The sequence below is a fragment of the Vombatus ursinus genome, unplaced genomic scaffold (genome assembly GCF_900497805.2).
Source record: "Vombatus ursinus unplaced genomic scaffold, bare-nosed wombat genome assembly UNPS02010304.1, whole genome shotgun sequence".
Lineage (NCBI taxonomy): Eukaryota > Metazoa > Chordata > Mammalia > Diprotodontia > Vombatidae > Vombatus > Vombatus ursinus.
Window position 1 is genome coordinate 2,077,943 of NW_020950082.1, and position 25,626 is coordinate 2,103,568.

General features: G+C 35.8%; 1 protein-coding gene across 2 annotated transcripts in view; it reads left to right on the plus strand.

Annotated features, from left to right (window-relative positions):
- The window catches only part of NALCN (sodium leak channel, non-selective), a 502,028-nt gene that overhangs the window by 439,353 nt on the left and 37,049 nt on the right, over nt 1–25,626 (plus strand). For both annotated transcript variants that reach the window (XM_027854084.1, XM_027854085.1), the window contains 10 exons: nt 1,029–1,120; nt 1,221–1,343; nt 3,860–3,916; nt 4,156–4,276; nt 4,371–4,502; nt 7,508–7,675; nt 10,416–10,520; nt 13,777–13,883; nt 19,771–19,891; nt 19,977–20,075. In XM_027854084.1, coding sequence (XP_027709885.1) covers nt 1,029–1,120; nt 1,221–1,343; nt 3,860–3,916; nt 4,156–4,276; nt 4,371–4,502; nt 7,508–7,675; nt 10,416–10,520; nt 13,777–13,883; nt 19,771–19,891; nt 19,977–20,075 — 1,125 coding nt within the window. The remainder of the gene's footprint in view (nt 1–1,028; nt 1,121–1,220; nt 1,344–3,859; nt 3,917–4,155; nt 4,277–4,370; nt 4,503–7,507; nt 7,676–10,415; nt 10,521–13,776; nt 13,884–19,770; nt 19,892–19,976; nt 20,076–25,626) is intronic.

Below are 25,626 nucleotides of genomic sequence, written 5' to 3' on the forward strand. Positions count from 1 at the left end.
CACAGTCATGTCATACAGTTCAAGTATAAGTTCAGAACTCATAACCTATTCATAGTCACAGACCTGTCCAACTAACCACTGATGTTTCACCACAGAATTATGATTATTATTCCCCAAGTGACTTGTGGCTTCATAATTCTTTGGATGAGTATTAGGACAGAACATTATCATGAGAAATTTGTCTAAGGATCAACAGAGACAATATTGATTCAGAGTACTTCATTTCAAGTTGACTCACCAAAAATTCATTGTTTAAAAAGGCCAAAACAGAAGATGACTTTAAACATGTACTGTGTTTGGTGTTCAAGTAACCCTACAGAGACATTGTCAACTGCAGGATTTAAAGTTCCCTTGCTAGATTTCACTCTACTTTTGCAGTGGGACAGATTCATATCAAAAAATAAAAACAATGCAATCTTCCATGTTACACTAGAAGAATTTCCTGGTAATTGTGAGATATATGCACTTCGGCCAACTTCTAATTTAAATCTCCATTCTGCATCCCTGCCCCAATTTAGAGACAGTAAGTTAGTGAAAGTTTTAAATTTGAGTTATTTTTTTTCTTTTCCCAATACTCTACCTGACATAAGTATGGATAATGATAAATATGGGATCATAAAATTATAGACCCTAAGCCTGGAAAGGACCTTAGATGTCATCTTGTCTAACTCTCTCATTTTGCAGATGAGGAAACTGAGGCCCAAAGAGAAGAAATTGCTTTACCAAGATGACACATGCTAGAACCAGGACTAAAACCTAAACCTCCTGATTCCTAGTCACCTGTTTTTCTTATGATATCATGCTGCCACTCTAAAGACTTTATATGAACTTCAAGTTATATTTAAGGAGAGAAATCCCTTTATATGAATTTCAAATTAAATTAAGAAGAGAAATTCCATTGACAGATGATCCCATGTTATCTTTATAAAATGAGAACATAACTTTTCATGAAAAATTTAAATGATTTTATTGTGATCATGTAAAATAAATTTGTTCATTTGTCCTATATGCTTCTTACATATTTATAGCATTCCAACACAGTGAGATATAGAAATGCACAGAGAGAGGACAGTGAAATCAAGATGATCCAGGAAAAAAAAGAACAAGCTGAAATGAAAAGGTATTGAGTGATATAATGGCCCATGGGTCACATTTTAGAAGGATGCTTCTTTTGAAAAAAAAAATTTAACTTACTTTCCCATGAATCTTTTTTTCCCAAGGAAAGTACAGGAGGAAGAATTAAGGGAAAACCATCCATATTTTGACAAGCCCCTTTTCATTGTTGGCCGTGAGCACAGGTTCCGAAATTTTTGCAGAGTGGTGGTCCGAGCACGCTTTAATGCGTAAGTATATTCTATTTTGGTCAGTTCTTTCTCCTAAATTCACAAAGTAGGGGTTGTTTCATGAGAAAGTAAAAGAAATGTACAATTCTGAAAGGTAACAAAAACATTCTTGGACTAATTAATCAAACTGCTCACTTTTGTAGAGCAAACTGACAAGGTAGGGTAGGTGGAAGGTTTATGTTATTTAACATATATGTAGCACTCAATCATTGTGCAAAACACTTTGCAATCATTTTTGCTTGTAATCTCAGACAACCACTCAATGTGTTGCAGATCAATGTTATTAGCACCACAATTTATGAGCAGGAAACTGAGTCATAAGGAAATTAAAGCATTTGATCGGTGTCTTGTAATGGATGACCAATCAGGCCAAGAATAAGATTGAGCCTTTATGCCTTCACTGAAATTTTGCAGCCTCTTTGACATAAAATATACCACTCTGTGTAATTCAATATGAAGTGAAATGGGGTGAGGGTGGGCAGAAGGAATAATGCTTCTGTTGGCAACAGACATGTGCATATTTCTGTCCTTCTGTTTCTCTCTTCTCACCTGACAGGAGACGAGATTTACATTAAAAGCTGTGGGGGAGCCAGAGAGGTCCATAAGAAAGAACCATGTTCTTGGCTCTCTCACCAGGCTTATTGGGAACATAAAATGTAAAAGAGGACTTTTTTTTCCCTCAGATGTTATTTTAAGAAAACCTCAGCTAAAACCAGAAGTACAGGAGGAAGTAAAGCTTAAGTGTAAAATGTTTCCATGTCTAGGCTTGTATTCAAATGTACCTTCCCCAATGACAAAATCAATGAAAACAGATCCCTTTTATTGGTGGTGATTCTCTGTCATTATCAAGTATTCCACCATTAGTGGAATAACCACTTGATTTGGCGTCAGATAAATTGTTCAAGTCTCCCTTTGGCCTCTTCCTAGCAATATAACCTTAATTAAATCACTTTACTGCTCTGGGCCTCAGTTTTCTCATATGTAAATGGAGGTCGTTGAACTAGAGAATATGTAAAGTCCCATCCTGCCCTGACATTTGTGAACCACAGAATTTTAGAGATAATAGAAATCTTAGAAATTGTATACTACAATCTTCTAATAGAGTATCATCATTCTAGGGCTCAAGAGGTGTTAGATTGTATCTGGTCCAGCCCCATCTTTTTATAGATGAGAAAATGGAGGCTCATGAAGTAGAATACCTTATTCAAGGTCATGCAGTTAGTTAATGAGAAAAACAGAACTAGAACCAAAATTTTACCACTCCGAAATTTTGTGCTCTTTAATCTGACCCCAAATTTGCTGCTTTAAATTCTAGGTCATTTGTTCCTTGAAGCTTTACTAGGAGCTCACAAAGTTAAAAAAGTAGCCACTTACAGGTTAATTTGATCAATGTTGATAAGTCTCAAAATGGATTGTTTTATCTAGATTATATGAGATAGCTAGGTGGTGCAGTGAATAGAATACTGGACTTGGAATTGGGAAGTCTTGAGTTTAAATCTAGCCTTAGACACTTACTAGTTGTGTAACCCTAAGCAAGTCACTTAACATCTGCCTGCCTCAGTTTCTTCAACTATAAGATAGAGATAAGAAAAGCACCTACCTCAAGGCTAATGAGATATTTGTAAAATGCTTAGCACAGTGCTTGGCACATAATAGGCATTATATAAATACTAGCTATTATAATTCTTGAATGCCTACATGTTAGTCAAATTGTTATTTCTTCACTCAGGTCTTTGTAGTTCTATTGTCAACTTTGCTTTTTATAAAATTTATAAATTTAAAAAATTTATAATTTTTTATATTTCATAAAATCAACTAAAGACCAATCAGCATCTAACCACACACAAAAACAGACTTTTGTTCATCCATTCATTCATTCATTCAACAATTTATTGAATGCCTACTTTATCAGAGTTCTTTCACTGTTCTAAGAATTTGAGGGTAGGTGTTAGGGAGTGATATAAATTTGAGATAAGACATGATCCTGGCCCCTGTGAATTTTAGAATCTAATTTCCAACCCACATGGTCTCAGTGAAGGTATCCTACAGAATAGTGGTCTGATGTAGCAGGAAGTACTTTGTACCAAACTTAAAAATTATTTTAACTGAATTATTTAAAGAAATCTCATGGTGGGTCATGAGGTAAAGAATATTTTAGAGCATTGTTTTCAAATGATATTTGACATGAGAATCACATTTGTCTTTAAGCTCCAGCTAAAGGTTTTTTTAGTGCAACTATAAATTCTAAACCAAGGTTCCGACTGTATTATAAGTGGTAAAGTTTACTCTGTACTTACATTAAAAAAAAGTCTATAAAGTCTTTTTCTTTACCCTGTGTTATTTAAACTATTATTAAGTCAGTCAGACTTGGAAGATTTATATCAGCATTTATACACTCAAATCGCTGGAGGCTCTATGGATATGGGCTATTTGAGGATTGTGTACAAACACTGCACTACTGAGTCATACTCTGTTTGATGTATTGTTTAATTTGATATCCCTGTTATCTCTTTCAGTTCAAAAACAGACCCTGTCACAGGAGCTGTGAAAAATACAAAGTACCATCAACTGTAGTAAGTATCACAAACTCAACTTTCAAGGCACATTTGAAGTTTTCATGTACTGTTTTATGCTGCATCAAATTTCTCTGTTGTCCTTTATGTCCTCATTACACTGCTCAATGAAGTAACTGATGAAATCTTTCACAATTCTTTTAGTTGAGCTAAGAGATTCACAAAAACAATATGCCTTGACTCTTCAAGCCCTTTTCTGAAGCTTTTTATGATTCTTGACTATGTTTTCTGTTTTGCAGTGACTTGCTGGGATTGGTTACCTACCTGGACTGGGTGATGATCATTGTGACAATCTGCTCTTGCATTTCAATGATGTTTGAATCCCCCTTTCGGAGAGTCATGCATGCACCCACATTGCAGGTAATACTACCCACAAATAAGACAGAGAATGACTAATGTCTAATTTGGACCACTGAGTTTTCCCAAATTGGCTGCCTGCCCTTTTCTTTTGCAGATTGCAGAATATGTGTTTGTGATATTCATGAGCATTGAGCTCAACCTGAAGATAATGGCAGATGGTTTGTTTTTCACTCCAACTGCAGTGATAAGGGATTTTGGTGGAGTAATGGACATATTTATCTATCTTGTAAGTTTTAGGTCTTATCAATGTAAGACTTTACAACTTTGAAACTTCCTGTATTCCTAATGAATAGTTTTGGTACTTGGGCATGCTGCTTTCAATAATGATAGTAATAGCTCACATTCACATAGATCTACTTTAAGTAAGTACAACCTCCCTGTGAAGTGGGTAGCACAAGAATTATTATCTATCTTTTATAAAGAAAATGATGAGATGAAAAGTTAAGTATTCTTCCCAAATCTATTAATGGTCATGGTATCAGTGATTTAAAGCTGCAAAGGACCTTAGAGGTCTTCAAATCCAAACCCTTCACTTTATAGATGAGAAAGCTGAGAACCAGAAAAATCGAATGACTGGCCCAAGGTCACACTAGTAATAAATAGCAAGATTAGATTATTCCTGGGATGAAAAACAAAGGTCTTTTGACTTCAAGATCAGTGTCCAGTGGTTCAATCAATAAGTCATGGAACAGTTGATCCCAGAATTGAGCCCCTAAATTCAATTGATGAAATTTTCTTAATACATATATATAGATATAGATATAGATACATGTATATCACATAAAACTTATTCATGTAAGCTTAAGTACTTGGTATGAATTATTATAAATATCAATCATTAAAGTGATTACAGATCAAATCTGATTTGATAAATATGGTTATTCGTCATAGCTGAGTGATGGTACTCGGTAATAATTCATCATTTTCAGGAAACATTCCTTATTTCTCCTCTCTTCATCTTTCTTCTTCTCCTCCTTATTATCTTCTCCTGTTGTCAACACTTTATTCACTCCCTACTGAACTTGCAATTCATTCTTATCATGATGTGCTTTCTCTCAGTCCTTCTCAATACTTCCATATTGACTGGATTAGCCTCTCTATCCAACTTGGACCCCAGTTATTTGTTTGTTTTTGACAGCATACATGTGAAGTCATGCAAAACTTATTTTCATATTAGCCATGTTGCCCTTAAAAATGGCCAGAAAAAGAATAAAGAGATGAAGAATATAAAATATTCTTCAATCTGCTCTCAGAGTCTATCAGTGGTCTCTCTGGAGGCAGATGAGTATTTTTCATCGTGAGTCCTTTGGAATTATCACATATCATTGTATCAATCAGAGCAGTTAAATCTTTCACAGTTGATCATCATTACAAAATTGCTGTTCTCCTGACCCTGGAATTTTTAAGAATATCCTTTTCTATCTTCCATGAAATAAGTTTGTTTGCTATTCTCCAACCCAGGATAAACCCCAGCATTTGCTTGTTAATGGCATCAGAAAAACATAACAAATGTGTCCCCTATATATTCCTGCTATCCAACTGCAACTGGACCCTCACAAATGTCTGGCAGTCTTCTTCAACTTTTGAATTCTTATTCTGCTCACATAAATGTCCAATCATGTTCCCTTTAGAATTCCAAATTTCTATGTCTCTCTTCCAATCCCCAAACCCAACCCTACTTTCTCAGAACTCTCTGCAAATATTCTTCCTGTTTATTTTAATGATTTTAGTTTATAGGTATTTGTTATACCAGCCTGCTCTTCTCCCAAAGGACAGTTACTATTTGCAATAACATGAGCAAGGTCATAAAATGAGGCCAGTCAATTCCACTAAAAATATCTTCTAACTTTGTGGGTCAAACCTCAGAGCTACATTATTTTTCTTGATTCAGCCCTAATATTTTCAAATTTTTTCAAATTCAAATTCAAATTTTCCCTCTTGGTTTTTTTTTTCCTTTGCCTAAAATTACATTGAGTATCTCCTTTAAGCTAAAGGAAAACCTTCACCCAACCTTACTACCCTATCAATTTATTTTCTTCTATTTCCTTGCCTTTGCCACTAAATTTCTTGAATGAGTAGTCTACATTTACTCCCTCCACTTCTTCTCTACTGCTCAGTTGAGGCAGATTAATGCCACAATGGATACAAATTGTTCTGAACCTAGAGTTAGAAAGACCTCAGTTTAAATCTATCCTCAGAAAAATAGATCAAATTAAAAGATATATAGAAGGAAACTACATCTTGCAAAAAGGTACCATAGTAATATCAATACTAAACATATATGTACCAAATGGGTTAGCATTCCAATTTTTAAAGAAGTTAAATGAATTACAAAAAGAAATAGGGGACCTCAACTTTCCCCTCTCAGAACTAGATAAATCTAACCTAAATCTGACTCAGATACTTACTAGGCTGTGTGACCAGGGCAAGTCAGTTAATTGCTATCTGCCTCAGTTTCCTCATTTGTAAAATGGGGATAATAATATAGCATCTACCTCCCTTGCAGGATTGTTGTGAGAATGAAGTGAGATAACGTTGATCTCACAATATTATAATATATTATAACAATACCATGCTATAATAATGTATCAGATATATCACAATGTTTATATATGTATATATATACCACAATATAATATATTAAATAAGATAATAAATAATAGGCTTTGCAAATCTAAAATGCTATACAAATGCTAGTTATTACTGTTGTTGTTATCATTGTCAGTTTCCAGCCCCTTGCAATGTGGCATCTATCACTTTTAAAAATTACCAGTGACCTCCTGAAGGGCAAAGGAAATAGCATTTTCTCTGTCCTCACTCTCCTTTTCTAATATTTAGCATTTGGCAGTGTTGAGCACAGTCTCCTTCATGAACTGCTTTCTTTATTTGCCTACCCTGTTTCTGCATCGATTTAGAGCAAGTAGTAATACTGACCTGAATTTTCCCTTTGGGAGTCTTTAGAGCCTACCTCTGCATAATGGTTTCATTATATAATTTAAATTAATAAATGTGACACATTGATGAATTTCCACTCATGAATAACAGATAGACTTTATCCAAAATAAGGAGCTTTCTTTAGTTTTCCAAAAAAAATCTCTCTGAATACTGTAGGAGTAGAATATATGTCATTGTATTAGAAATATCTGAATTTTGATGAATATTACATTGAGAAAATGACAGATTTTTCCATATTTCAAATAATATTCCAAGGCTGTTGTTTCTTTTCCCCAGGTAAGTTTGATATTCCTTTGTTGGATGCCTCAGAATGTACCTGCTAAATCCGGAGCTCAATTGTTAATGGTGCTTCGGTGCCTGAGACCCCTTCGAATCTTCAAGCTGGTACCCCAAATGAGGAAAGTAGTACGAGAGCTTTTCAGTGGCTTCAAGGAAATCTTTCTGGTATGTTTCAATGACTTTCTTCTCTGATTCACATAATCTAGTAGAATGTAAGTTCCATGAGGTCAAGGACTACTTCATTCTTAACTTTGTATTCTCATTGCTTTTTAAATAGTAGATAATAAGTGCTTGTCTAACTGAACTGAGATGAAAATAAGTTAGTGTTCTGATACAGAGTATATAAAGATAACACAATAGAGGAGTTTTGCTTTTTCAATGTATTCAAGATTTACTTTTTTTGGTTAATGTCAGAGGTTAAAAAGTCAGTACAGAAAATTTTTTGTGAGAGTAACAACAATGATATACCTTTAAATGAATAAAAATGCTTTTGATTTCCAGTACATTTAATTTATCCAGTGTGCCAGGCTACCAGCAAGCAAAATCCACAACAGTGAAGCACAGTGGACTGACATGAACCTTCAGGAAAGAAACAAGAAGAAAATCAACTTCTGCTGACTTTCAGCACTTACTTTTGACCATAATTTTCTCTTGGTGCTTCAGATTCACCATCTGCAAATTAAGGATAAAAAGATTTAACACTATGTACCTCACAGACATAGCTAGAGATTAGCGATTTAAGCACAAGTGTAAACTTGATCAACAAAAATTCAAACATAAATAAATTAAATTAGGGGGAGATCATTTGCCTTACGGAAGGATCTTTGTTTTATAAAGGGAATTACCATTGAATTCTTTGAAGTAGTGAGTTCCTCTTCTATATTTATAAAATAATTATATTTACACAACTGTTTTAGGAACAACTCTTCAGCAACATACCTACTATGCAAACCAAGATGCAAAGTTAGTTGTATTTACTTTGCAGGATACCTCAAGACAGGATAATGATGTTATCTGCAGTATACAGTTGTTAACCTTTAAAAGATATCTCTGACTTTCCATATTTTCTTTAAACCAGAACTACATGGATGGGCTTTTACGGCATTTCACAGTCAGCAGTGAAAGGAAAAGGAACATTATGTAATGCTGCTAATTAAGACACAAATACTCAACCTCCTTTAAGTCAAGACTCTTTATGTGCTTAGTAATTTAGAACAAACATTTGAATAATCTTTTATATTGTGGCCCTGTGGTAGGGATATTTTTAACCCTCTACTTCTGTTAATGATTGTATTTAATGATTGTATTTTCTGTGTAATTTCAAGCATACTGAAAGAATATATTTTAGTATCTCGACTAGTATAATTTAATAGCTATTCCAGTGTTCTGTTTTGATTAAATTAAGCCACCAGCAGAGGGAGCAAAAGGAATCTAATGAATAACAGTCTCTGAGATCTGCCATTATTTTCTAAAATCTCAGCACACAGGCACGGACCGCCCACAAGGCAGTAAACTTCACACTACCGCTCATTTGTTCCCTTTTGATGGAGACTGAAATCCATTTTGAGCAAATGGGAGGAAAAAACCAATTGCAATAAGAAAGGACTGATTTAATTCCCTGAACAAAGGATAGCAGAAGTTCTGGTGCTAATATACGAAGAAAAAGAATCTAAAAATTCTTTTAAAACCCCTAGGCTCTTTGCTTAAGTGGAAGCTATGAATGAAGGCTAAGTTTTTCTTCTTCATGTTAATAACATTCATGTATATGAAAGGTAGCATGACAAAGTGGAAAATGAGATGCGTTTGTCATTAGAGGCAGCAAGATGGGTCAGTGGATAGAGTGCCAGGCCTGGAGTCAGGAAGACCTGAGTTCAAATGTGATCTCAAACACTTACCAGCTGTGTGACCCTGGGCAAGTTCTTCCCTCTGTCTGCCTCAATTTCCTCAACCATAAAATGGGAATCATAACAGCACCTTCTTCCTAGGATTGCTGTGAGGATCAAATGAGATAACTGTTGTAAAGGGCTTGACCCAGTGCCTGACACATAGTAGGTGCTTAATAAATACCTGTTCCACTCCTTTCCCTCCCTTTCTAATTAAAAGAACTATCTTTGCTACTTACTACCCTTGTAACCTTGGGCAAAGCACTTTATTTACATCTCTGATCTTCAGTTTCCTCGTCTTTGAGAGCACTGATCCAAATGATTTTGTGTTCATTCTAAATCTTTTTTCTTTAACCACAACTATCGCCACCCCAAAGAAATAAATCAACTAACTTGACTTGGAAGGCATAACCTTTGACATCAGAGACCAGATCCTAACTTGTGGTTCCCTAATACCTGTGTGATAAATGTCAGCTCCTATATTATATTTAGCATTTAAAGCCCTTCACCACCTATCTCTGCCCCACCTTTCCAGTCTTTTTTGCACAGTATTTCCTTTCTAATTGTATAATCTAGCCAAACCAGATTATTTACTCATCCTTACTAAGGATATCACACCTCCTGTCTCTACATCTTTCCACTGTCCCTCATGCCTGGAATACACTCCCTCTCCTTCCTCTTAGAATTTCTCGTCTCCTTCAAGATCAGTTTAAAGTCCACCTCTTCTAATACTCCCAGCTGCTAGTGCCCATCTATTTCACAAATTGTTTTGTATTTACTTTGTATATAATCTGTGTGTATTGAAATGGGAACAAGCTCTTTCCCCGAACAGAACATAAGCCTCCTGAGAGAATAGGGCTTTCATTTTTGTCTTTTGTCTCCAGTGTTTGGCATGGTTCCTGATACATCCTGGGCACTCAGTATATGCTTACTTTATTGATGAATGTCTGGGAAGTAACAGGGATATTGTTCTAATGTTTAAGTTGTGAGAAAAGAGTGTTCATATTTCTTCAACCTTTCAGGTCTCCATTCTCTTGCTGACATTAATGCTTGTTTTTGCAAGCTTTGGAGTTCAGCTTTTTGCTGGGAAGCTGGCAAAGTGCAATGATCCTCACATCATGAGAAGGGTAAGGAATTCTGTTCTCCTTTATGGTACAAAGCCAAAATCATGTTACCTTCTCTCACTAAGCAAGTCATTCCACGGAGGCTTTTTACTTTAAAACCCTTCATTTTTATCTTAAAACCATTTAATTTTTCTCCTAGTAGTTCTGAAACAATCAGTAGCACTGATTTTAAACTCCTAGAAGACAAGAATTGTCCTTTCACATAGTAGGTGCTTAATAAATTTTCATTGACTGACTAAGCTAGATATTTAAACAAATGATGTCTATAGGACATAATACACAAGAACAATGCAAAAGAATGGAAATTTTCTTATGTTAATCTGTAAGCTCAAAAAGAAAATAAGGGATTTTGATAGAAGCTAACTGAAATAAGAATGCAACAGAATTAATAGCACAATTTCATGAATGAAGCCTGTAGGAGTTTTGGGTGACTCAAGATATTATTAATAGCCTAAAGAAACTTTCAATTCTAAGTCAAATCTAGTCAAATCTCATTCAAGTATTCAACTATTCTGGTAGGGAATATATTTATACATAGGACAGGCAGACAAATAATCATATCAAAATGAAGTAGTATCCCTTTTCCCAGAGGAGGTGAGACAGGAAAGGGAGATTGAATGGGAATGCTGTGAAAAACCAGTAGGAACAATGACATTCTTAAGCAAAGAAGGCATGAACAAAAGGCCGAAGGAGAGGAGATGTGGCCCATGCCCCCACATAACACCCTATCTAGGCCAAGACATGCAAGAATTTTGCCCTATTTGGGGAAGTCTCTCCCCATTTCAGTCCATTCTCCAGTCAGCTGTCAAAATGGTCTTCCTAAAGTGTAGTTCTAATCATGTTACCCCTCAACTCAGTAAAAACCATTCGCTCCATAATACCTCCAGGTCAAAAATAAAATCCTCTGTTTGGCATTCAAAGCCATACATAACCTGGCCTCCTCCTACCTTTTACAGTGTTTTCATACCTTCCCCTTCCCCGACTTCTTACCTTCCCTCAACCCTGCAGCCCTACACTCTATGTTCCATGGACAATGATCTCTTTGCCACTTAGTCACCTCCCAACTCCAGGAAGCTGTCATCTCCATTTGTTAGATGGCACTCCATCTCCCAACTATAGGCATTGTCCTTCATGCCTGTAATCTCTCCTCCATCATCTCCACCTCCTGGCTTCCCTGGTCTCAAGAACCAGCTAAAATCCCACCTTCTACAAAAAGCCTTTTCCTGATTCCCTTTAATGCTAATGCCTTCCCTCTGTTGATTATCTCCGATTTACCATGTAAATATCCTGTTTGTATATAGTTGTTTGCATGTTGCCTCCTCCATGACACTGTGAGCTGCTTGAGAGTAGGGGTGGTCTTTTGCCTTTCTTTGTATCACCAGTACTTAGAACACATAGTAGGCACTTAATAAATGTTTACACACTATCTAGAAGTCTTCTCCCCTCCCCCATTACCTAGAGAGGCAAACCTCCTCCTAATGTCACTTGTTGGCTCCGTGAAAACATTGGCATTAGGCAAAACAATGTTATGGGGACAGTTTGTTCTATAGCAACAGTGTGATAAGTGAGGTTTCACAGATTCAAGGAGAACTTAGTTATAATGTATCTTACAACAAAATGACATTGGTCAGGGTAATTCAATGTGGGGTATTCCTATATTTATATTTATTATGAAAATATCTCAAGGTCTCCATTTTACATATTTCCTGCAGACAGTCCCATCCTCATGTCAAGTGAAACTTTTAGAGAAAGAAACTTTGACCCAGCATAGGTCTATTTCCAAAGATGATTAGGGAAAAAGGAAAAGAATCTATATATTCTAAAATATTTGTAGTAGCTCTCTTTGTGGTGACAAAGAACTAGAAATTGCAGGGATGCTCATTAATTGGGGAATGGCTAAACAAGTTGTGATATATGATTGTAATGGAATACTACTATGCAATAAGAAATGACGAATTTGAGAATCTCAGAAAAACATGGAAAGACTTGTACAAAATAATAAAGAGCGAAACAAGCAGAACTAGGAATATTGTATACAGTAACAGCAATATTGTTTTAAGAATGACTTTGAGCGAAGTCATTTTGACTATTATAAATACCCAAATTAACTATAAATGACCTATAAAGAAGGAAGCTATCTGCATCCAGAGAAAGATCTGATAAACAGAAGTATGTATAGAAATATATATAATATATGTAAAATATACACACATATCTATTTTATATATCTATATGTTTGTATCTAATAGTCATTTCTAGGGCAAGGGAGAAGAAAAAGAAGAAATTTACATGATAACTTTATTATACCAAGTTGTGCATAATAAGTTTGTAGTTTCATATACAATCACCTTTTTTATTATACTATGTTATGGAAATGCTTGTTTTATTCCATAAATTTAAACAAATGAAAATTAAATTTAAAAAAGAATAATAAACAAACTTAAACATTCCTGGGTGAAAAAAAGAAAGAAACTAAAGTCAAGCACTGGGGTATGTCAGGAGATGTCTGGAAGCAGTAGAGAATGATATTCCTCATGAGCCTTAGTTCAATCTTTTCAAAAAAAGGTAGGGGGAGAGAGATAATAGATTCAAGGAGGAATACAGAATACCCTTAAAATACCACATAAACAACAGATGACACAGATTATGTAGCTTAGGTTGAACCTAAAGAGAGTTAATGTTGTATTTGTTCCATTGCTTGAGGATTCTCCAGTCCTTCCCAGGAGTATATTTCTTGAGTACATACAAGTTAGATTACATCATATACAAAGCTTGCCTATCATATCATGTATCTACACAGACATGACCTTAGACTAAGCATATTAGCCATGAACTTCCCTCCAGTCCTCTGCTATCCATTCTTATTCTCCATTTTTTATTGGAAAACAAATATATGTTAGGCAAGTATTTATGGGCAAGCTAATTTATTTATTTCCTGGTTTTGAGAAATTGCTCTGTGTTTATTTATTTATTTACTTCCACTATCACTAAAATGTGACACCAGAACAATCCTTATAAATAAAGAAGGTATAACAAAAGAAAATTATGACAAAAGATTTTGTTTGGAGATTTAAGAAATAGTCTCTATAGATTTGCATCCCCGTTACATTTTCCCATTTTAATTGCTCATGTTTCTTATCTTTTAAAATACCTGTTTTACAACTGCCCTTAAAATATCTCATGATTTGCATCCTTCATTTTGGGGATGGTAAATAGGTGGATTCCTATTTACTAGATTTTCTCCTTGTTTCTCCTTTAGGAAGATTGCCATGGCATATTCAGAATTAATGTAAGTGTTTCCAAAAACTTAAATTTAAAACTAAGGCCTGGAGAAAAGAAGCCTGGATTTTGGGTACCCCGTGTCTGGTGAGTAATTTTATTGAGAGAAAACTATCCTGTAGGATCTCAGTGATGTAGCATTGTGTAATAGGAATACATGGGGAAATAAGATAAATGCTAATTACTGGGTTATAAATAATCCTAAGAAATACAAATTAAAATCCACACATACAGTAGAATTCTGAATACAGTAAGGAGGGGAGCAAGTAGTAAATACATTGAGGTAGAATCCAACAAAGGTCATTCATGGTTTCTCACAGAACCTGGGCTATGTGTGCTGGCACATGCTGGGAGGAATATTCCTTTCAATGGAAGACCAATAGAAATGCTTCCCCCACAGGATGCACTGGCACACCCAGCCCATGCCCAGTAAGCTTATTCAATTGCCATTTTATTTAATAGTACTTCATGTCACATTATTTGAAAGTACGTAGCTGGAGCTCGAAGGATCATTAAGTTAACAGTACCATGTTTTTCAATACTTCAATCTAAAACTGGAGTGGTACATTTTAAGGTCTCAGCTATTTAGGCTGTATTTAGCTGGGATTTTTTATACTCATTACTGTTCTAGAACAAACTGTGTTTCTTCATAAAAAGTTTACAGAATATTAAGTCCTAAACTTTTTCAGAATATTTTAAAGTTGAAAATAGGAGCATAATTTTTAATGCAAGAAATCAATAGACTCTAAAATGGAACAAGATTCTTTCTATTTTGTCCTTCATTTTGTAAATCACAATTCCTCTGACTTAAAAGTATAAATAAACCATAGTTCATCTAAATACAGAAAGTTTGATGTGAATTATTATTAGGCATTTTGACCTTACTTTCAAAAATGTTCATTATTGCAAAATGTTGGAATTGCAAAGGAATTTGTACAACATTTAAACTTCATCCCATGGCAATTGACAAATAATTTAGTATGTTATCAGATTTATTAATGGGTTGGTGAAAAACTCTCTTTCAAATGAATGTCATCCTTAAATAGAATAATTTCTACAATTATCTTTCAGTTGCTTACCCAAGCGAGATCAGCTATTATGTGTGATTCTATATCAATTATGTGAGAGTTGTAGGATCAAAAAAATTATTTGGGATTGTATTATCAGCTAGACAGACTCTATGGATTACAATAAAACAGTGTTTCATCCATTAGAAAGAGCTATATCTTCTTTCTTCAATATCCTTTCAAGAAAAGCTGAATTTGTTCTTTTGAATAGCTCTCTGGTATTTCAGGGGATGCCCCCTTAGTAAAAAGAAAAGACAGAGGGAGAGGGAGAGGGGGAGAGGGAGGGAAAGAGACAGAGATGAGAAGTAACGTGTAAATATTTATTTAGTGTTAGACTTACAGCAGCCTTTTTTCTTGAGTACAACAAGGAAAGGGGGAAATATTTGCTTTTTCTCTACACTAACATAAGAGCAAAATCAGCTAGGATTTCTAAATGTTGCCAGATGAGTGAATTCACATTAGGTGATTCGATCCTCTGTGCATTTCCTACTGGAACATATACATTAGGCAAATATTAATGTCCAACATGACTTTTTATTTGTCTGGTTTCTTATTTTTCTGATTTAGAAATGCATTGCATTTTTTACTTAATTATTTACTTTTCTAAAATGTTATGCCACAGTAGTCCTTTCAAATAGAAAGGTTACTACCAATGAAAATATGATAAAGGATGTTGCTTGTGCTCTATAAAGCTTCCATTATAGTTAGAGATATCAACTCAAGTAACTTATCCAATTTTAAGGGAAAGGAAATAAACACAAAAGGCATTTTATATGGTTAAAACTGAAAGTTTTGGTGGGTTTTTTTTCTAATATGTGATTTACTCTCTCTTTTCATCCTGAAAGTGTGCTTTTCAAGGTAATCTAACTCCTGAAGCACATACATCATGAAAGTAGGTTGTTATTGCAAATTCAGCTCTAAAACTCCCACTATTTTTGTGTGAAGAAAATGTCTGGGTCAAACAGTATACAGTATTAGATCTGAGAGTCATGCCACACTACTGGGGGAAAAAAAGTCATCATTTGAGCAAACTGTGGCATCTGCAAAATTCTTTTTTTTTTTCTTTCTGCTTCTTTCTGCTGCAAAAAAAAAAAAATCAGTTCAATTGAAATCCCAAAGGAAAGATTCTGTGAGTAATTGAGCACAGTACATATCTACTTTCATATATCAAACACAGCACAAAACCAGAACCCCCCAAATATGAATTTTGTATGCCAGTATTGCACTGCATAAAACATTCATTGTCACAGATGAAGATAGAATAGTTATCCCCATTTTAGTTTTGATAATAATAATAATAGTTTATTATTAGATCTACAGTCTGGTTTGTTTGTTTTTTTTTTGCATTGGAGAGATAAAAACTACAACAGTGTTTTGTGGTACTATTCTACTATAAAGCAAATAGTAGTGGTAAGGTAATGAAATAGATTATTCCATGCTTCACTGAGACAAATCAGACCTTTCCCTCTTTTACATGTTAAAGTTGACTAAACTGGTCTGTAGTTAAAGAAATAGATAAATATTATTGTTGTTGTTGTTCAGTCTTGTCCAACTCTTTGTGACCCCATTTGGGGTTTCTTAGCAAAGATACTGGAGTGGGTTGCCATTTCTTTCTCCAGCTCATTTTACATATGAGGAAACTAAAGCAAACAGGATTAAGTGACTTTCCCAGGGTCAGACAGACTTCTCTGAGGCCGCATTCGAACTCAGGTCTTCCTGATTCCAAGCCCAGTTTTCTATCCACTACAATACCTAGCTACCCTAGTCTATAGTTAAAGAAATAGATAGATATACAAATATATCAAATATATGATGTGGAAAGTACTCAACATTTTTGCTTTTAAAATTAACTTCAATCTTAATGAGAGTAATAGAGTATAAAGACATTTCCCCAGATGCCCACTATGCTCATTTTTCTGAAATAACACAATATCCAGAAAAAAAAATTAAATTAAAAAGTCCCAGAATTAATACTAACGAAAATAAGCTAAGAGCCAAAGCTATAAATGTGAAAAGGAATGCAATATAGTGGTCAATCTGCTGACAAAAAGAAAAGTTTGCTCTCATCAGCTACCAGTGAGTCTCAGAGGTAAGCACTTTGTACATCAAGGTCAATAAGTAGGGGAGAAGAGATGGGTAAAGGAAAAAAAAAAGCTGACATGAAAGAAAAATGTGAGCAATAAAGTGAAAAGAGTAGCAAGGAACAGAAACAGCAGAGATTATAAGAAGCCATGATAATGTCAATGAAAGGCAGTGAAATCATTACCTCACAAATACTTGAAAATAGCTCTCATGTCCCCTTTAAGTCTTCTCCAAGCTAATCATACTTGTTCCTTCAACTCATCTTCTTATGGCATAATGTCTACGCCCATCCTCTATCTGACAAATAGCTGTGGTGAAAATACTAACTAAAAAGAGTTCACATACCTGAAAACATTCAGTGCAGGGGCAAACAGCCAAGTAAACTTTAGTAGTCCCTGAGAACACTGCTGTCTCACTAATGGCACGCTGACCTTCAGTGAGCATAAAAGATCTTCTAGAACACAAAAAACAGGGGCCATCAACCTAGCTTAAGAGCAAATAGTCATACCTCAATAACTCCAAAAGTAATCACCTTCTTTGCTCAAAGTGCAGCAATTTGTGTTCATGATGTGTTCATCATTAAGAAACAGTCAAATTATACCTAGTATGTTCTTTTGGTTAGAGCAGAGAAATATATATTTTATAGCTTTAATTAGCATTTAAGAGATTAAAGCACATATAAATCGTATATAAATCAATCACACTTGACCAGAACACAGACAGGAATTACTTATAATGCCAAACTTTTTAATCAAAGTTATCCTTAGAGGTAGTAGGCAATAATGAAAAGGAAACAGGAATTTTCCTTACAGAAGACCTGGATTTGAGTCCCAGTTCTCATGCTGTGCTATTATAGGCAAGCTGCCTGGTGTCTCTGAGCTTCTATTCCTTTATCTCTAAAATGAGGATAATATGCTTGTTGTGAGGGTAAAGTACTTTGTAAAGTATTACATAAGCCTGAACTCAATATGTTCAAAATTGAAACTCATTTTCTTCCCTCCAAAGCAATCCCCTCCCTCCTACAATCTTCCCTATTTCTGTTGAGGACACCAAGATCCTTCCACTTAAAGAACCCCAAAGTCTCAGAGTCATCTTGAACTCTTTATCATCTTCCCACTCCCACCACCCGTATCTCCTAAGTTGACAAACCTTGTTAATTTCTACTTCCACAGCATGTCTCTCAACTTCCCCTCTTTCAGTTTATTAGTCCACCACTCAAGAGCAGGTTCTCAATCTCCTCTCAGCCGGACCATTGTAAGAACCATCACTGGCCTTCTTTCTTTTGGTACTTCCCTTCTCCAATGCATCCATCATTTAGCTTACAAAATTATCTTTCTGCTCTAGCCATTCTTTGTTCAAGGATCTTCAGGGGCTCCCTATTGTCTCTAGGATCAAATAGAAATTCTTCTGCATTCACGCCTTTGCACAGACTGGCTCATGTTGCCTGAGATGCTCTCCCTGTTAACCTCAGTTTCTTGACATCCCTTCTTCTACTCAAAACTAAGCTCAACTACTCTATTCTAGAGAAGGCGTTTCCCTCAGTTATGGTGCTCCCTCCCCCAAAAATGTTTTATATTTGCTCTGTATACTTTTTGCATTACCTCTCTGTGTGCATATCATCCTTCTCCCCGGTAGAATGTGAGCTCTTTAAAGGAGATGAGTTGTGTTTGTATCCTGAGAACCTAAGCACAGTTACCTGGTACATAGTAGGTGCTTAATAGATGCCTGTTGAATTGAATTGGCATGTAAAACCATAAACAACCAGCTTTCAGACTACCTTTCCATTCTCATTGCACAATTTCACCCTTCTTATACTCTCTAGTCCAGTCATTGATATATAAATTCTGATTCTATCTTCTACCTCTGTGACGTCTCACGAGCTGTCCACACTTGGAATGCCCTTCCTCCCGACCCCTACCTCTTAGAATTCTGAGCTTCCTTCAAGTCTGAACCAAATTGCCCCTCCTTATGGGAAGCCTTTCCTGGTCCTCTGAGCTATCTTTTCTTTATCGAACTGTTGACATGATGTATCTCCAGGAATGTGATGGTAAATGTTTAACAATTGGCTCACCAAAACACACACACACACACACACACTTTTAATCTGGATTATTAATATTTTCTCCATCACTTTCTTAGGTCTCGACAATCAACAAAACAATAAATCAAATGCTGATTTGTAGCAGTTTGCAGATTTCCAATGTGAAAAGGCTCAGACTGCAAATCGAGCAGTCAGCTAGATACTCCTAGTCTGGTTCCTGCACACCCCTGAATCCCCTAATAGTTCTTTGATAGGAAGGGCTATTCATAGTTTTGGTCTGTGCATCCCCAGTGCCTAGCCCAGTGCCTTGAATGTAGCAGCTGCTTAACAGATGCTTGTTGAATTGTATGCAATCGCTAATACTAAGATCAATATAAAGCAGAAAGCATCCCTTTCATAAGCATTTCAGAACATATATTTTCAAGGTTTACTGCAAGTAGAACATGCAGAAAGAAATGAAAGAGAGGAAAGGAAAAAAAAAAACTGAGTTTGTTTTTTTTTAAGAGATACACATTACCAGTTGGTTGGGAATTTGGATATAGGGATAGCTAACATTTCATTTTATTTGAAAAGAAATAGTCTGCTGTTGCCCAAAAAATGAGATCCAGACCAATTTAATCTAGTTTATTGATTCCATAAAGCAAACAGGATGTCATAGAGTCACTATTTTCAGAGGTCAAATGTGCAGTTCTCCAGTATCTAAAACTGAAAAAAAAATGACAACCACTTGCCCTAGGATGTTTTTTATCAGAATTTCACAGTACATTCCTCCTCTGAATTACAGGGCCAATCCTCGGAACTTTAATTTTGACAATGTGGGAAATGCTATGCTGGCATTGTTTGAAGTTCTCTCCTTGAAAGGCTGGGTGGAAGTAAGGGATGTTATTATTCATCGTGTGGGGCCGGTAAGCAAGCACGTCGAATCCTTTGAATGCTTCAAGAGCTGCTTTCATTTGCTTTGATGAATCACCATATTTTCCATTTATGCAGATCCATGGAATCTATATTCATGTTTTCGTATTCCTGGGTTGCATGATTGGACTGACCCTCTTTGTTGGAGTAGTCATTGCTAATTTCAATGAAAACAAGGTAAGAATTCTTCATTTGAATACCAAGGTGTTACACATTCATAGTTAGCCTTTACTTTGAAGTATTTTATTATGCACACACTATGAAAGCATATTAAACAGTAATGTAACTCGTGTAAATAATGTCTATGACTCTTTTACAAATAGCCTCATTGCTGTCTTTCAGCCACATTACTTACAAATACAATTTTCGCTAAATTTACACTTTGGGTAGCAGAGTGTTGTTTGATTCCCTGACAAGTGACAGTCTATCTCCTATCGTTCAAACAGAAAGGGAAGTGAAAAAGAGTTATTAAAATGCTGAGGCTGAAATGATTTCAGTGATTGCATGCAATGTTGCTTTCATAAAATATGAATTGTATGCTGTTATGGACCAAATTGTGCAATCAAAATTCAAGAGGTTGGAGGAGGGGAAGGTAGAATTTTCCCCATCTGGGTGAAGTTGGTCAAGCTTACTCTGACTTCCTAATTAACAAAGGTGTGGAGGGAAGGTTCCCAATTTTTTACATACTTTATACAAGGTAAATGTTCAGTTCATAATAATTTCATAGTATCAGTTCAAGTTTACAAATATTGAAAAAAAACAGCGAGACTATAATGAATAAGTACATAAGAATAAATTGGTAAGACTTCTGTGAAACACATAAATGTATAGTGGAGTGAGTTCTGGATTTGGAGTTAAAAGACCCGGGTTCAAATCCCACTTCAGATACCTACTAGCTATATAACCTTAAGCAAGTTGTTTAATCTTGTAGAACCTTATAATCCTCTTCAGTAAAATGAGGTTGATAACATGTAAGCTATTGATCTCACAGGATTTCTGTGAGAAAAATGCTTTGCAAATAAAAAGGATAGGTGCTGGACCTGTGATTTCAGTAGAATTAAGAACTCCTAAGGGGCAGCAAGGTGGCACAGTGGATAGAGCACTGGCCCTGAGTTCAAATCCAGTCTCAGACCAAACACTTGACACTTACTAGCTGTGTAACCCTGGGCAAGCCACTTAACCCCAATTGTCAAAAAATAAAATAAAATAACTCCGAGATGAGGAAATTCCTTCTAGCAATACCAGCTGGCACTTTTTCTTCAACTTACAGTCTCAGAGAGTTAGCAAGAGCATGGAAAGGTTAAGTAACACCACCCAAGCTTATAATACCTTTACTTGTCAGAGGTAGAATATGAACCTTGCTAGTTGATTCTGCCTCTAAGACCAGCTCTCTATCCACCAAAGTAAATAAAATTAGCTTATCAAAGCAATATTTGTGCATAAGCCAGAATTTTCTCTGTTGTGAGAATGCTTCGGTTCTCCCCAATTTATTACTGCTGAACAGTAGAGACAAGTAAAACCACACTCTCACACAAGGGCCCTCTAACTTACGGTCTGGGACTATTCCACATCAGTGACTACCTCCTCTAATAATCTGACCAGTTTTACTTTTATTCACTTTACTCCTTTTCCATACCCACAGACACAGACTATTGGAATCCCTATCCACTCTCCCAGGAACAGAAAGCTAAAAGACATCCTCCCCTGAGCTCAATTCCAAATGGGCAGGTCCTGAAGAAACTCCCATGTCATAAAATATACATATATATGTATATATGTATATGTGTGTGTGTGTGTGTGTATATATATATATATATATATACACATATATATTAAAGGAAGAAGATGGGTTTGAAAACTGCAAGAAGAGAATTTCTGAGGCCTGACAATCCTGAGATCCTCAATTTTGAAACCACAGATAATTTGAAAAACATTCAAATGATAGTAATTATTATAAATAAATATATATATATATATAATACACACACACACACACACACGCACACCAGGCTGAGGCAAGTGGCCAGAATCAGATTAGTAGTGACAGAGGTATCCTTCATAATAGTTCTGATTAACTAGGGTGACTGCCTTCCACTTGAACAACAGCTAATGAGAATATATTCCAGGTGCATTGTCTAAGCATTTATTCTTTGGCTGCAAGGTTAAGTCATTATACTTTCTCAGATCCTGCATGCTTGACAGCTTGACGTCTTGCATGATGGGCATGACTTTCATCCAGTACTTACAGGTATTTTTACTTCGCCACATGTGTCTTCTCTACTCTTGCTCACGTACTTCTGAACAGTAATGGAGGAAATCATGCAATGGTGTTGATCAAGTCCACTAAAAATTAATGTTATCTAAATCTTAAATGGGCTTTCACCGCCATCAGGCAATCCTTTTACTCTTTCTTCATTGAGTCTGTCAAATGCATGACAGCAGTCATTCCAAACTCTCTTCTTTCCTCAAGCTTCTCATGCCATTCTTCCCTTCCCCCCCAGCAGAAGACCTTACCCCATACTTGACTGAAAAAATAGAAGCCATTCACTCTAAGCTCACTCTTCTCCCCAACTCTGCATCTCAAAATCCCTTCACAACAACATGTATTCTCTCATCTTTTATTCTCTGATGAAAAGGTAACTCTTCCTTTTACCAATGAGAAGCCCTACCCTTGTTGAATTGCCCCACAATCATCCTTTCTCTCACCTTCAGTCTTGCATTATCTATGGGTTTCTTCCTTGATACCTACAAACATGCCCAGGTGACTCTGTCCTTAAAACCTTCACTTTACACTACTATCCCCTCCTGCTACTGATCTGTATCTCACTACCCTTTTCTCATCTAAACTTCTGGGGAAATAATGTCTAATATTCATTGCTTCTACTTCTCCTCTCATTCACTTTGCAGTCCCTTGAGATCTGGCTTATGATCTTATCATTCACTGAAATTGTTCTCTCCAAAGCTGTCAATGCCCTAAGTGCAACATCCAATAACTTTTTCTCAATCTTCATCTTTCTTGACATCACAACAGCACTTGACATGATTAACTACCCTCTCAACCTTCCCTTTTGATTTTCATGAGACTCTCTCATGGTTATCTTCTTAGCTATCTGGTTAGCCCTTCTTAGTCATATTTACTGGATCATCATCCAAGTCCCATTCCCTACCTGTGAGTGCACTTAAAGACTCATGTCTTCTTTTTCTCCATTCTCTTTTTACCGGTTCCATCAATTCCTGTGGGTTTGATTATCATCTCTTTGCCAGTTTACAAATTTATTTATTCAACTCTAGTCTCTTTCATGTATCACTACCTTCCAAGTGGGCATTTTGAACAAAGATTTATCAAATTCAACATGTCTAACAAAAGGATTCATCATCTTTCCACCAAATCCACCCCTCTTTCAAACTCTCCTAGTTCTTTTGAGGGCTCCACTATCCTTAATGATCATTCAGAATCTTTCTTTAAATTTTTAAAATTTTCATGTTCAATTCCAAATTCCCTCCTTCCTCTCACTCCCCCCACCCATTGAGAAGGAAAGAAATATGATACTCATTATATATATATGAAGTCATACAAAATATTAGTCACGTTGTGAGGAGGAAAAAAGAACAATAGAGGAAAGAAATATTCAACAGTCTGTACTTAAGAGTCCATCAGTTCTATTCAAATTCTCAATCTTTGTTTTTACTTTTAAAGTAGGATCTTTACATTTAATTATATAATATTTGGAGGATAATTCACTCTAACATGGAAAGATGCCAATGGAACATGTTATTAAGCCAAGCTGGATGATCTCCTCTAGAAAGTTTAAACAAATTGGTTGACATCTGTCATTCTGAAATAGTTCAGTTGCAATCCTGTCTGGAGGCAAGGGGAAGGACCAGATGAGATCTCTTTTAGCTTTATGATTTTCTGACTATTATTTTTGTATAATCAAGTTCAGCCTATTTAATTTTTCTGACTTCAAACTTTGCGTGGAAGCTCCTTTTGGCTTAAAATACTGGTTTATTTATTTGTTCTCATTCTTTCCATTCTCTTTGCATACCCAAATTTAGGGGTCCAATTATGACAGAAAATTTCCACTATAAATGGAGTTCTTCTATGAAATCAAAGAATCTCAAAATTGAAAGTTTTCTTCTTTGTCCAATGCCCATCTGAAATATGAAATGTGAAGAGGCTATCCAGTTTCATTTAAAACCTTCCACAGATTGTGAAGTTTTAAAAAGCATTTACAATTTCCTATGTCTAGGGTGGAATATACTTCCACTCACACACAAGTATGACTTGGTGGATAAGCCTTAAAGAGTTTCTTGAAGCACACAAAGTCAAGATAATTTGCCTAGGATCACCAACCTAGGAAGTTTCAAAAGATAGATTTAAACCTAGGCTTTCCTAATTCTAAGCTTAGCACCCTAATCACCATTCCAAGCTCACTCTTCAGGCAAAATATGCTTTTATGTTCTCCATCTTGAAATCATCCTTAATTCTTTGCTCTCCCTCATGCCGTATATCCTATCAATTGCCAGGTCTCACTAATTCTATTCCTACAATATATTTCACATCTGTTCTCTCCTCTCAGTGCACATGGATACCACCCTAAGTCAGGCCTTCATTGCCTATCACCTGCAATACTGTTATAGCTTCCTGTCTGGACTCCTTCCTTTGAGTGTCACACCTCTCCAAACTATGCTCTACCTAGCTGCTAAAGTCATGTTCCTAAAGCATATGTCTGATTGTGTTACCCCTCCTGCCATGCAACAAGCTCCATGGGTAACTTCTTGCCTTTAGGTTAAAATACAAACTCTTTCACGTGGCATTTAAATGCAGGACCAATCCAGCTCTAGCCTTCCATTTCTTTATTATTTCCTATCCTGTTCTCTGTGATCCAGCTAAATGGATATAATTGCCTTTCTTAACATGTGAGAATCCATCTTTTGTTTCTGTGCCTTGCACAAGCTGGAATACATTTTCTTCTCACATCAGCCTCAGAAAATGCTTAGTTTCCTTCAAAATTCAGTTCAAATGCCATTTATTTGCAATTATATTTATAGAAGGAAGCATTATGTAGTAGACCAAGAGATAACTTCCAAACCAGGAATGGTCTGACTTGTAGATCTGTACATCCCTGAGCAAGGCACTTGGTCTCTTAATTCTCTAGGCAACTCTCTAAAAATACAGGTTATAGACCTGCATTGGTGGAGTGAGTTTCTACATACAGAATTTCCTTATAGGTTATATATATTATAGGTTAAGTCTCTATCCTAACTTTAAATATAGTTTAGATTTACTTATATGTCATTCCCCCAATAGAATTAAACTTCATGAAGGCACACTGCTTTGTTTTAGTCTCTGTGTCTCTTTTGATCAGCATGTAGTTGGCATTTAAATGCTTATTGGTTGGTTGATTACTTCCTAATAGACACGCATGTGCCAGAGGAAAAGATACATGTTATTCATCGCATCATTAAATATTCACTCAATAGATTCTGTGGAAAGATACTTTGCTAGACATTGGGTGATGCCTAGATACCTACGATACAATGATGAAGAAGATGTGGTCCTTGTCTCAAGAGGATGCATGCATAGATATAGACATAGAAATGATATGTAACCAGAGTGTAAGTCCATGAGTGACATGCAAAGATAATATTGTGAGAGCTGATAGGAGTGGGTTGATCCTGTATGGGCAGAACTAGGAAGGTTAATAGAAGACTTTTTTGAAGAATT